Source organism: Haliotis rubra, unplaced genomic scaffold, assembly GCF_003918875.1.
Source record: "Haliotis rubra isolate DU_JTF1 unplaced genomic scaffold, ASM391887v1 Scf682, whole genome shotgun sequence".
Taxonomy (NCBI): Eukaryota; Metazoa; Mollusca; class Gastropoda; order Lepetellida; family Haliotidae; genus Haliotis; species Haliotis rubra.
In genome coordinates this window covers 555,796-567,551 of record NW_025767393.1, presented here as the reverse complement: position 1 = coordinate 567,551, position 11,756 = coordinate 555,796, and the positions used below count along the sequence as shown (strand labels likewise).

Below are 11,756 nucleotides of genomic sequence, written 5' to 3'. Positions count from 1 at the left end.
AGACTAAATCTAAAGTATAACTTTTCATAAACAGGAGGACTTGTGTGAGACAACAAATCTCACGCCAGACGACACAGATATTCCTTAGAAATACACATAGAAAACATGGCTCACTGAATTGATACATGTTTATTTTGTGACTTTCTGCTTGATGTTTTGATCCAGAGAACTGTATCTATGAATTCATGGTATATTTATGTCAAGTGTCAGTGTCCAACTCACTTACAACACTTTAGTAGATGGATATAAGATTTCACACTGAACTTACATATCATTTTATATACACCCTTCAGAAAAACGCATAGGTGATTTTGAGAATATTGGACTCATGTAGCTGCAGCAAAACAATACAAATATACTATTTCTTTCCAAAACGTCTTCTTTGTGTGTTTGTAAACAGCTTCAGCGACAAAACGCGGCAATTTTAACTTTTCCACTTGTTTTAGAAGCGTTTTAAGAAATATTAGCCCAAAAGTCACCAAGAAAACACGTGCATGTGGTGTCGATCAAAATAAAAAGGCATACGTTGTGTTTAATTTGTCATTCGTTTTCGCCTGGAAAGAGGAAATCATCATGCCACGACAGAGTGTCGCCAATGGAAACATCGCCATAGCCGCCTTGAAGGTGGGGCGTCGCAGTCTGCAGTTACCCAACATTTCAACGTTTATCAGATCACCATATCTCGAATTTGGGGTCGTTTTCTGCAGACCAGTTCCGCCCAAGATCGCACTGAGAGGTGAGGTGAGGTGAAATTGGGGTTTAACGTCGTGCTTGAGAATATTTCGCTCATTTGACGACGTGCATGCGTTTGTTTGTGTATGTGTGGCTGCTTGTACTAGCCCAGACTGAAGCTGGTTTTATAGTGCTAGCCCACTGATATACCACGCTGCAGTGAAGCATGAATACCCCACCCAGACACATTATACTGACTCCGAGTCGACCAGTCCTTGTTGTACCCATTAATGCCGAGCGCCAGGCAGGGACCAACAAGTACCATTTTAACGTCTTTTAGACTGACGCGGTCGGGGATCGAACCCGCGATCTTCCGCTCTCCGGGCGGACGCTCTAACCACTACACCACAGAGGCGGTCTCGCACCGAGAACACCCGTGAAGGTCCGGGTTAGAATGAGCTTTCAGTAACCCATCGATTGCCAGATCAAAACCCGATAGAATACATATGGGATGAACTCGATCGACGTATACGTCAACGTCAAAACACGCCTCAGACACTTCCACAACTGGCCATCGAATTGCAGGAAGAGTGGGGACGAATACTGTTGTGTTGGCGAACACTTTGTCTATAGACGTATGAATGTTCACCGTTTTACCTTGTAAATTACATGAAACAATTGCTCTTAAAATAACGCAACAAACTGTTCTAAAATGGCTTATGTACTTCTTTTTTGAAGAGTGCATTATGTTTGGTACATACTCACAGAATAGTACGGGTGATGCAGTTTGGATTCAGCTAGTGTCTATTTGTCTGTTGTCTAAGGCCGCACTCAGCAAAATTCCAGCTATTTGGCGGCGGTCTGTAAATAATCGAAAATCTACCAGACAATCCTGTGATCACAAACATGAGCATCGAACTACGCAATGGGGATACAATGGCATTGTAACTACCGAGCCCTGACAATCCGATCCCGTTAGTCGCTTTAATGACAAGCATGGATTGCTGAAAACAAACTCCATCCCGGCTCCGCCAACGCAAACAAAAATCTTCAATGCGGTCTTAAGCCACTTTCAGGTGTGTGTGTGTGTTTTCAGGTGTGTGTGTGTGTGTGTGTGTGTGTGTGTGTTTTGTTGTGTGTTTTTGTGTTGTGTGTGTATTAGTGTGTGTTGTGTGTGTGTGTGTTGTGTGTGTGTTGTGTGTGTGTGTGTGTGTGTGTGTGTGTGTGTGTGTGTGTGTGTGTGTGTGTGTGTGTGTGTTGTGTGTGTGTGTGTGTGTGTGTGTGTGTGTGTGTGTGACCACTGGATCCGCCAATGCGACTATATCATACAGTCAGAGTCTGGGACAAAAGAAACAGTTCTTTATATCCGCCAGTTAAGCGTATTTGCTGTATATCTCCATTCACACCGATACAGATCTACATTTGAGCAAGATTTGTCAACAGAATCCATATACGTGATCACTTGATGACTAATGAACGCAGGCTGTTCTGAACGAAAAGAAGCTTCGGGAAATCATAATGTCAAGTCTTCGTCTATTTTGGGAATACCCAGGGCACAATCATTTCTACTTCAGGCGTCATAAATAAAGGGTCAAATGATATATAACACATGTTAAGAAAAGTTTCTCAGAAATGATGGAACTAAGAATGTCACCATAATGTTTAATGTGTTGACAAACGTGACACATCGTGACATACAGACAAAAGTTAAAACAGCACTAGCAAACATCAGTTGTAAAAAACGTCTCATTTTAAGCTGTGATTTCAAACAGGTACCTGAACAGTGAACGACAGTGAATATGCATCAATGCATGTGTATTGTCCTCTACTTTCTATGGATATAGCGACTTGCACGTGCAAATCATTGCCATTAAGTGGCAGGTGGATTTCCATATTGACAATTTGCGGAGAGCGGAAGGTCGCGGGTTCGATCCCCGACCGCGTCATACCAAAAGACGTTAAAATATGGTACTTGTTGGTTCCTGCCTGGCGCTCGGCATTAATGGGTACAACAAGGACTGGTCGGCTCGGAGTCAGTATAATGTGTCTGATTTGGGTATTCATGCTTCACTGCAGCATGGTATCTCAGTGGACTAGCACTATAAAACCAGCTTAAGTCTGGGCTAGTACAAGCAGCCGCACATACACATACACACGCATGCAAACCAAAATCGTCATATCACCTCAAAATGAAGATTTTACAACTTTTGTCAAAGAAATTGGTGTTACCAATGGGTGTTAGCTTGACCCTTCATTAATGACGCCGAGAATAGATTTTAGAAGCGCAGTGCCCGAGAAGGACAGCACGTTATGTAAATATACTAATAAATTTAAACATATTTTGTGGTTTTATATTCACGTTATATCCGACTTTGTATGAGTATTTACAGAATGTGACGTAATCTGAAAAACAGATACATGTATATTCATACTGTAAGGATAACACAAAACATGTATTCGTGACGACTACACAGGACAGAGTGACAAGACGAGATACATACACATACAGCACGGACGACCCGCTAACAATACTCAGTCCTGATTGGCTCCACCGTGTCACGTGTGTGATGCACGGATATCGCAATACTTAAAGGGACCATCCGTCCGATGTTTACGCAATATTACTTTTTTCTCTCTTCTTAAATTGTCTGGGGTTAAATATTTGTTGTAATGTAAGAGATGTTTTGTTTGACTAATACTTTAACAATATGTGGTGTGAATATCGAGTGATTTCCTGCTTCCCTGAACAGATGAATGGGAGATCACCCTGTTGATGTGAATTCTCATCAACACCTGATGATATACAGTATAACCTGGTTATAATGCCACCGTTTGTCCAGTAGAAAATATGGCATTATATCCGGGGTGACATTATAACCAGGTAGGACAGTTAGCGGTTCTATGCAATCAACAAGGTGTTTGAGCTGATGTCTCCTGTTATGAGCCTTGAATGACTGGATAATCCCAGCGTCTAGGGGCTGCAGGTGACTTCTTGTTGTAGGTGGCAGGAAGTATATTATCACATCTGGGATTACATGACTACCTAAAGCATTAATGAGTTTAGTCAATTAATTTGAGTCGAATTTCAATTAACCAATTAAGGTAATACTACAGACAGTTGGCATTATAATTAATATTGTATATTATGTAATTAGCATTATAACCAGGGGAAATGTTCCAAAACCATTGTCATATGGCATTATATCCAGTTTGGCATTATAACCAGGGTGTTACATATGCATATGCAGGAAATCCGTTCTGGAAAAACAAGGCATGATATCCAGGGTGGCATTATAACCCACTGCATGTCTCCCTGAATGTGTGAGTGAGTTTAGTTTTATGCCGTTTTTAGCAATATTCCAGCAATATCAAGGCAGGGGACACCAGAAATGAGCTTCACACATTGTACCCATGTGGGGAAACGAACCCGGAGTCTCGGCGTGACGCCTTAACCATGGGCTACTCCACTGCCCCAAAGTTCATTACCATTAATGTTGTGTCACTGCTGTCAGAATCATAGGGAATGTCAGTTGTTACTTTTTCTCTGTTTTATTGACTTGTCTGTCATTTGATATTGCCTCATGAGTGGCAGATTTTTCTGTTTGAGTGGTACTGTTATTATTTTGCTGTGAATATCCTAGTGACTTCCTGGTTCCTATCAGCAGGTACAAGGTACAGGTCACCCTAGTCTCCTGTCGAAGATTGTTTGACACATGAAAGTCCATGTTACTTAGTTATCCGGGAAGCAGTCCATAAAACAACCAACAGCAAACACGTGACAACTGCATGCTAAAATTAACAAAGCTTACAACTCACTACAAAGGTATCACAGTGACGAGTACACATTCGAAGGCAGTGTAACACAAGAGCAGCAATTAAAAGCAATAAAGTCAATTATACAATAGCCACATGAAGAAACTGTGCACACAGAAAATGCCTTCATAATTAGAATACAACACAGCAAAGACGAAATGATGTGGACCTTTATAAGCTGAAGTATCGGACCACAAGAAATGTCAAAGAGACATGAACAATATCCGTAACGATGACGTCAGAAGATCGTCCGCAGGTAAGGGTCCACACGACAAAGTCAATACAAAATCGGTAACGGGTATGACACCCAGCCATGTGCATTGAAGCAGCATTACAGCTGACGACGACATAGAGGCTAGAAATGAGCATTGGAATTGGAAGAATGGTCCTGGGGCGTGGTCACTGAAAACCTGTATCTGAGATGAGGTCCCCGGAATCCACTTGTCCTGTCTTGGCGGTTACGTCAGGGAACGCCCAGAATGTGGGTGGACGGCGACTTCATAACTGTTTCGATAACGCCTGACCTATGCAGATATCGTGTTACGATGGCATTGGAAATTGCTGCCACCTGTTGTTGGCTCATTCACCGCGCTCGAACCGATTTCAATGGCTTCATGACGTTGAGACAGATGTTAATCTTGGCGTGATGTGCATGTGACTTCTCATGTGGATTTGTGAACGTTTAAATGACCAAAGATCAAGCTTTTCAACAGTGACATCAATTTCAGAGTTTCACATGTTGTGTGCAGCTGTGTACGGGCTGCACGTTCAATGGCTTTATTACAAGGCTATACGCCACCATCAATGACGTCACGTCGCCTGGCACGTGCATGAGCGTTTGATTGTCTCCAATACTTGCTATGTTCACAAATGTATTTATGTATAAATGCGCTGTGTGCCTATATTTATATTTTCTGTGTGCACAGTTTCTTTATGTGGCCAGATTATAATGATCACCTCCTGCTACCACTTCGACTTGGGCTTTTAATTGTAGATATAGCTAACCGTTTGCATGATCCCAGAACAACCTGTGCTCTCGGACAATTAACAGGTGGATTGATCTTATGTACAAAATGGGACATTTCATATTTCCCAGCCAAATGAGACATTATTGATGCTACTATGCCAAATAAGGTTTTAATGATATATACCCTCAACCACGGGTTGTAATAGGAGTGCACAGAAATGATTCATTGAGAAGCCACGTATTCAGGAACAGAGACAATCCACAAATGTATAGTCACTATAAACGCATATCACATTAAATGGTTCAATTGGCATTTTTGTAGTCAGATTTATGGTCTGGAGCTATAAGTGACAAATTACTACATTATCTGGTATATTATTAAAGCTTGTGTGAGTTTGGAGATGCAGTAGTACCTGATAAAGGATTTCTAATAACTGACCCTGCAACAACCCCTAAAGGATTACATTTAATCAGGTCACCCTCATTAAAACGTATAAGAGGAATTAATTGACGAATTGCAAATTTGATAATCCATGTAAGAGACACGTGGAAGGGTGAAAAATTACAGAATATTGCATGGTATAATTTTAATAACTATTTCCAATTCCGCGTACAAAATATGGAAAATCTGCAATGCATTGAGCAGCATGTACTGCCACTATTGTACCCCCATGACCAGGATTCTGATACAAGTGATGTACATGTGTTTGATGAAAATGCCTGATTATTTTGCAAGATAGGAGGTATTTATTATGAATAAATGGGATTATCATTGATAAGGTATTGGGACACGTATTACAGGGTTATATACGGAGAATAAAAAAATAAGCCTATTTCAAAACTAAAGATGTGAAGCTGTGAAATGTTAGGCTAAAATAATTGGAAGAGACCAATCCATATTTAGAAGAGGTTCATCTAGTAACTGAATTAGGGATATCATAATCATTTATTATTTACAATTAAAGGAAATATTGTTAAGAATGTGATGGCACTGCTTTTTAAAAGCAAGAATGTGAATTCCTATTCTGCTTATACAACACTATTAAACTTAGGTTTCACTTTGTCCAAAATGGCAATCAATGTGACCATATAACAGTCATTTCTGATTATCTGCTTTTCAAAACAAAATGCATGTGTTTTCCAAAGCGCATACATCCTGACACATCCCTGTTTGAAGTAAAAGATAATTTCCATAATGGGTTTGTTTTAAACTAAAAGTACTAAATAACCAAATTATGATGGTTTTTCTGAAAGATTTCTATGAGGACAACCTATGTTGACAAAATATACTTACTGGCGCTGGCCGCTTTTGACAGTTATAAAAACGTTATTGTTTCTGTGCAGTTTGGTTTCTTCTCGCTTTTCCTCTTTTAATACGCCCCTACTCCCACTAGAGCATTTGCATGTTTGGTCATCCCGGCGGTCAAAGGAATAGACTTTCGATCTCGAGGGATCATCCATTTTCATTTGGTGGAGGTACACAGGGAGTTGTCCTGCTTCCCTTCCCTCTGTGATCTATCCACCAGAAGCATAGAATGAGAACCCAAGGCAGAGACATGGTTGCAGGCTACTCCAGCTCTGTAAAAGAATACAGGTCATTAAGTTTATTGCGTTCCAGTGTTAGGCAGAACCATATTACCCATCCTGGCCATTCAGTTCTTCCAATTATATATATATATAAACCAACAAAAAGTTCTTGTGACACGGATATTTTTAATGAATGCTAACTTTTGTATACAAATCAACAAAAGGGTTAACGGCACTATGACAGAGTATCCAAACGCATCTGTCAAGGTAATGTTTGCAAATCCTTAGCTAAGAAAAATGACTTTGTACTAGAAGATTTTGTAACTAAAGAATGTATTTAAGACTATGGATATTTAAACCTGGGTAAGTGGAGAGAATGTTTCAAAATTTACCTGATAAAGACACGTTGAAGGAGTGGAAACCTGAAAAACATCAAATTTCTCTGCAGAATTATAAACAATTGTTGTATGCCAAGGCTAACAGAAAATGAACGTTGGCGAGTTATTGGAATGCTCCGCAATCCAGTGCTACAACGAGATGTTTCAGTAATCCATCAGAAACACACGGTATGGAACTTGTGGCAGCGACACCAACAGACAAATCCGTCAGAGGGCCAAAGTCCCCGCAGTGAATCGCCCCGACGTCAGGATAACTGGATTCCACAGACACACCTCGGAACCGCTTCCAGCCAGCAGCCATCCCTGGAGAGAGGCGGATATCACAACAAATCGTTCGTCGACGTTTACGGCGTTTTGGGATCATCGCACGACGCCCATCAAGGACGGCCGATTTGACGTTACAACATCGCCGAAGCGACGTCTACAGTGGGCACGACAGCATGTGAGCTGGACTCAACGTCAGTGGAATCATGTCCTCTTCACAGTCTAGTCTAGATTTTCGCTTCACAGGAGCTGATGGCCGTGTGCGAGTTTTCAAATCGACGTGGCGAACGTTATGCTGACAATTGTGTCATGAAAATTGATCGGTTTGGAGGCGATAGCGTGATGGTCTGAGTGGAATTACGGTCATTTACATAGGGCCATTTTGATGAAACTACTCACCGGAACAAGACAACGTTTAGGGAGATAACTTTAAAATTATTTTATGAAGGGAGATAACATTTATTGGAAAGTCGAATGCTGTGATTTGGGCTTCCCAGGTGACAGGAGTAACCCGTGCTCACGTATCCGTTTTTGTTTTGCTTTTTATTATTACTATTCATGATGAACACAAAAAATGTGCCTGGTATAAATTTGTATTTACAGTTTCGATAAAAATTGTTAGATCCGGATGTTTTCAAGCGTTTGATTCGAAGAGACATTGGTTCCAGATGAAAAGGCTCACTATCAAAGGGTAGATGGTAGTATTAGTTTATCAGATCACTGTGCTTGGGTTATCACATCCGAAGGTAAAGGTTAGATACCCTCACCGGAGTAAAGGGATTATGGCGCAGCCCCAGTCTCAGGAATTTTATAAAAGCCTTGCAAAGAACCACAGCCAGGAATTTCAGATCGGTTATCATCATTACTTGAGTGCTCGCATTGCTCTTCTTTAAAATCAGCTTGTATTGCAAATTCACCTCTGGTGAAGCCAATACAATGTAACAACCTACCCACGTGAGGGGAGACATAGTCTTCTGTCTCCAAATGTTGTTAACCCAGTCAAAGATGGGTAACTCTGCACAGTTAAAAAAAGGCAAAACGTTGCAGCCTCGAGGCAACACGTACAGAACATAATGCAACAGGGTTCAGCGGACACGAAAACAAGATTAATCTCAGCCTAACCCTTATCTTTGCACATGTGCAGAAGAGTTCCAAATAATAATGAACTTTTCAGACGAGTACAAGACTCAGGCATGGTGGTTTTAAGACGACCCGAAACTTGCCTTGCAGAAGTTCCTTCCTTAAAGCGTGCTTAGAAACATATTAATCTGTGTTTCGAATGGTTATGTTTGTGATAGCCTTCTACGACCGAACCACACCCTTGAAGAGAAGGGTTTATTGGTACTGATTTAATGTTGAAAGCACGTCCATGAAACAAAAGGACGGCGTGATCGAAGTACACTACTTACATTACTGACCTTCTGAGCGTGTGCAGATAATGCATTGGTAGGGTTTGTGTCTGCGTACATGTATCTAGACGCCTCCTGTACAACACCCTAACTGTCACCTCTCAAAGGTAAGACAGTTAGTCAGTTCGATAGATTTTTGGCTTCTTATACGAAAAGCGTGTCCAACGTGATGTGTACAGATTTCAAGCTGGAGAAGTGATGGGTACAGATTGAACCTTGCGTTACTGCCTCCTGGATTGTTATCACCACCTGACGATATAGGATGCTATAGACCCTTGACAAAGTGTGATACCATGAGATTCTACTGGCAGAAATGTTTACTTTGTTGGTTTTCGCTATTTTAAGCATATGAAATGTGTCAAATGTTCTGTTTAAAGTGGTTCATGAATTATTACATGTGAACATCAAGTGACTTCTTAGTTCCCTATCAACGAATTAAATGAAATATGGTGGTTTAAGACGATACGAGTTACTGCACTGTACGAAATTTTGACATTGAAGCGGAAACGTATTGTCGTGGGTTGTGATGATGTAAGGAGAGGCACCATGTTTTGAAAACCAAATTTGCCGTTCTTGGGTATTATTATAATTTCCCGACCTTCATGAGATTTATATCATTTCGCAACCTCCCCATGAAAGAGATTATATAGCAGATGTAAATGGTGGAGACTTCCTGTCCTTCTCAATCAGTATCGTATTATACATTACTAAGCGCAGTGACTGCCAATATGAGGAACGCGAAGCATTTTTTTTTCCTGCTTTAGGATTTTCATACCAATGAGGAAGAACTGTTGTGCTGATACATAAATTTGCTTGCATCTGTGACAACCTAGAGGTGGAGTGATCAAAATACATTGTTTGCAGCAGATCCTACTTTTTTAGTTGTTAGTCTACACATTCCATTTGAATTATTCATACTGATTCAATTTCATATAGATGGAACGAAAGTCCAGTTAAAGTGAAGAAAAGTGTATGTATAGGGTGTATGGAGACACCTTCAACCTTCGCCAACTTTTAAGACTTTTCTTTCTGTTAAACCCTAACTGTAGCAAATGTTATGTTTGAGTGGTACCTAAATTACTTGTTGTGGACCGCCTCCGTGGTGTAGTGTTAGAGCGTCCGCCCGGAGAGCGGAAGGTCGCGGTTTCGATCCCCGACCGTGTCATACCAAAAAGACGTTAAAATATGGTACTTGTTGGTTCCCTGCCTGGCGCTCGGCATTAATGGGTACAACAAGGACTGGTCGGCTCGAGTCAGTATAATGTGTCTGAGTGGGGTATTTGTGCTTCACTGAGGCATGGTATCTCAGTGGGCTAGCACTATAAAACCAGCTTCAGTCTTGGCTAGTACAAGCAGCCGCACGTACACATACAAACGCATGCACGTCGTCATATGAGGGAAATATTCTCAAGCACGACGTAAAACCCAAAATTTCACCTCACCTCACTTGTGAATGTCGACCGTCAACAGGTTAATGATCTAGGTCAACCTGGTCTACCCCAAAGATAGATTGACACATGGAAAGTTCATTATAGTTAATTAAGCGGAAATGGTGTTACCAATAGCTTGACCCTTCATTAATGACGCCGAGAATAGATTTTAGAAGCGCAGTGCCCGAGAAGGACAGCACGTTATGTAAATATGAAACCAACAAACAGTACAATACATGAACAGTGATTATAGCAATAAGGACGCTGATGGAAATACTCACTTCACTGTAACAATGGTCTAGTATCCAAACAGCATATTCAACGTAGGATTTGATCTCCACACAGATGCTAGTCTTTTTTGTAACTTGGAATGTAATGTTAGATAAGAAGCAAGAGTTAGCTCCCCTTACATAGCTTTGAAAAGGCTACCATATCTTTTATAGTTTTCTCAGCATTAGAGGAGGGTTGTGGTACGTAGCATTGCTCACGTCTAAATATACATTACACCACTGTCTCCAACTGCCACACAACAATGATGATTATGTCTCTTGCCAGACAAACATGTCGGATCTTGTCTCAGTGGCTGAATTCAAGGACCTTCTGACAGAGTGTCCAATATGCACAGAACACTTTGACGAGGAAAGACGAATACCTCGTCGTATGCCATGCTGTGTCCAGTCCATATGTCAGCCCTGTCTGGGCACCTACAGTGGAGGCAAGACAACCATACGCTGCCCCATGTGTCGACACCAACATAACCTGCCTGGTGGAGTGAAATCTCTGCCCAAAGAGACAGTCATCCTGAAGACTCTGGACTACCTCAAAATCCAGAAAGGTCTTCATCTTCCATGTACAGACTGTCCTGACAAGGAAACAGCTCAAGCCCAGTGTGACAACTGTGGGGTATTTCTCTGTTCTATCTGTCTGAATGCCCACAGGAGGAATGTAACAACAAAGACACACACAATAGTTACCTTTGATGAGATGAAGGGCGACCTGTGCAGAGTTTCCGCCGTCGACATCAAAGGGAAGGGACATAAAGTTGTGTCTGTGGATGAGGCACACCAAGAACTCTCGAAATCCACAGAATATGTTTGTGAAGATGAATGTGAATTCAGAGACGTTGAACAAAGCAGAAGCAGAATTAATGAAGAAGTTAGAAAACATCCAAATGTCCAAGAGGGTTGCCATAGACGATATTAACAAAACCTTTGACACTCTGACCAATGAGCTGAAGCAACGGAGGGCTGCCCTCTTGTCAGATGTTGAAGATAAA

General features: G+C 41.2%; 1 protein-coding gene across 1 annotated transcript; it reads left to right on the top strand.

Moving 5' to 3' along the window:
* The first annotated feature begins 573 nt into the window (after positions 1–573).
* On the top strand, positions 574–11,683 carry LOC124258104 (E3 ubiquitin-protein ligase TRIM33-like). Its single transcript, XM_046692171.1, has 2 exons — positions 574–741; positions 11,036–11,683. The coding sequence occupies exons 1-2, from the start codon at positions 574–576 to the stop codon at positions 11,681–11,683; spliced, it is 816 nt and encodes a 271-aa protein (XP_046548127.1).
* The last annotated feature ends 73 nt before the right edge of the window (positions 11,684–11,756 follow it).

Bases quoted from the DNA above. Each gene is read 5' to 3' on its own strand.
- LOC124258104 (XM_046692171.1), top strand. From the start codon at position 574: ATGCCACGACAGAGTGTCGCCAATGGAAACATCGCCATAGCCGCCTTG. The intron at 742-11,035 runs GTGAGGTGAAAT...GTCTCTTGCCAG, and splicing joins AGATCGCACTGAGAGGTGAG to ACAAACATGTCGGATCTTGT.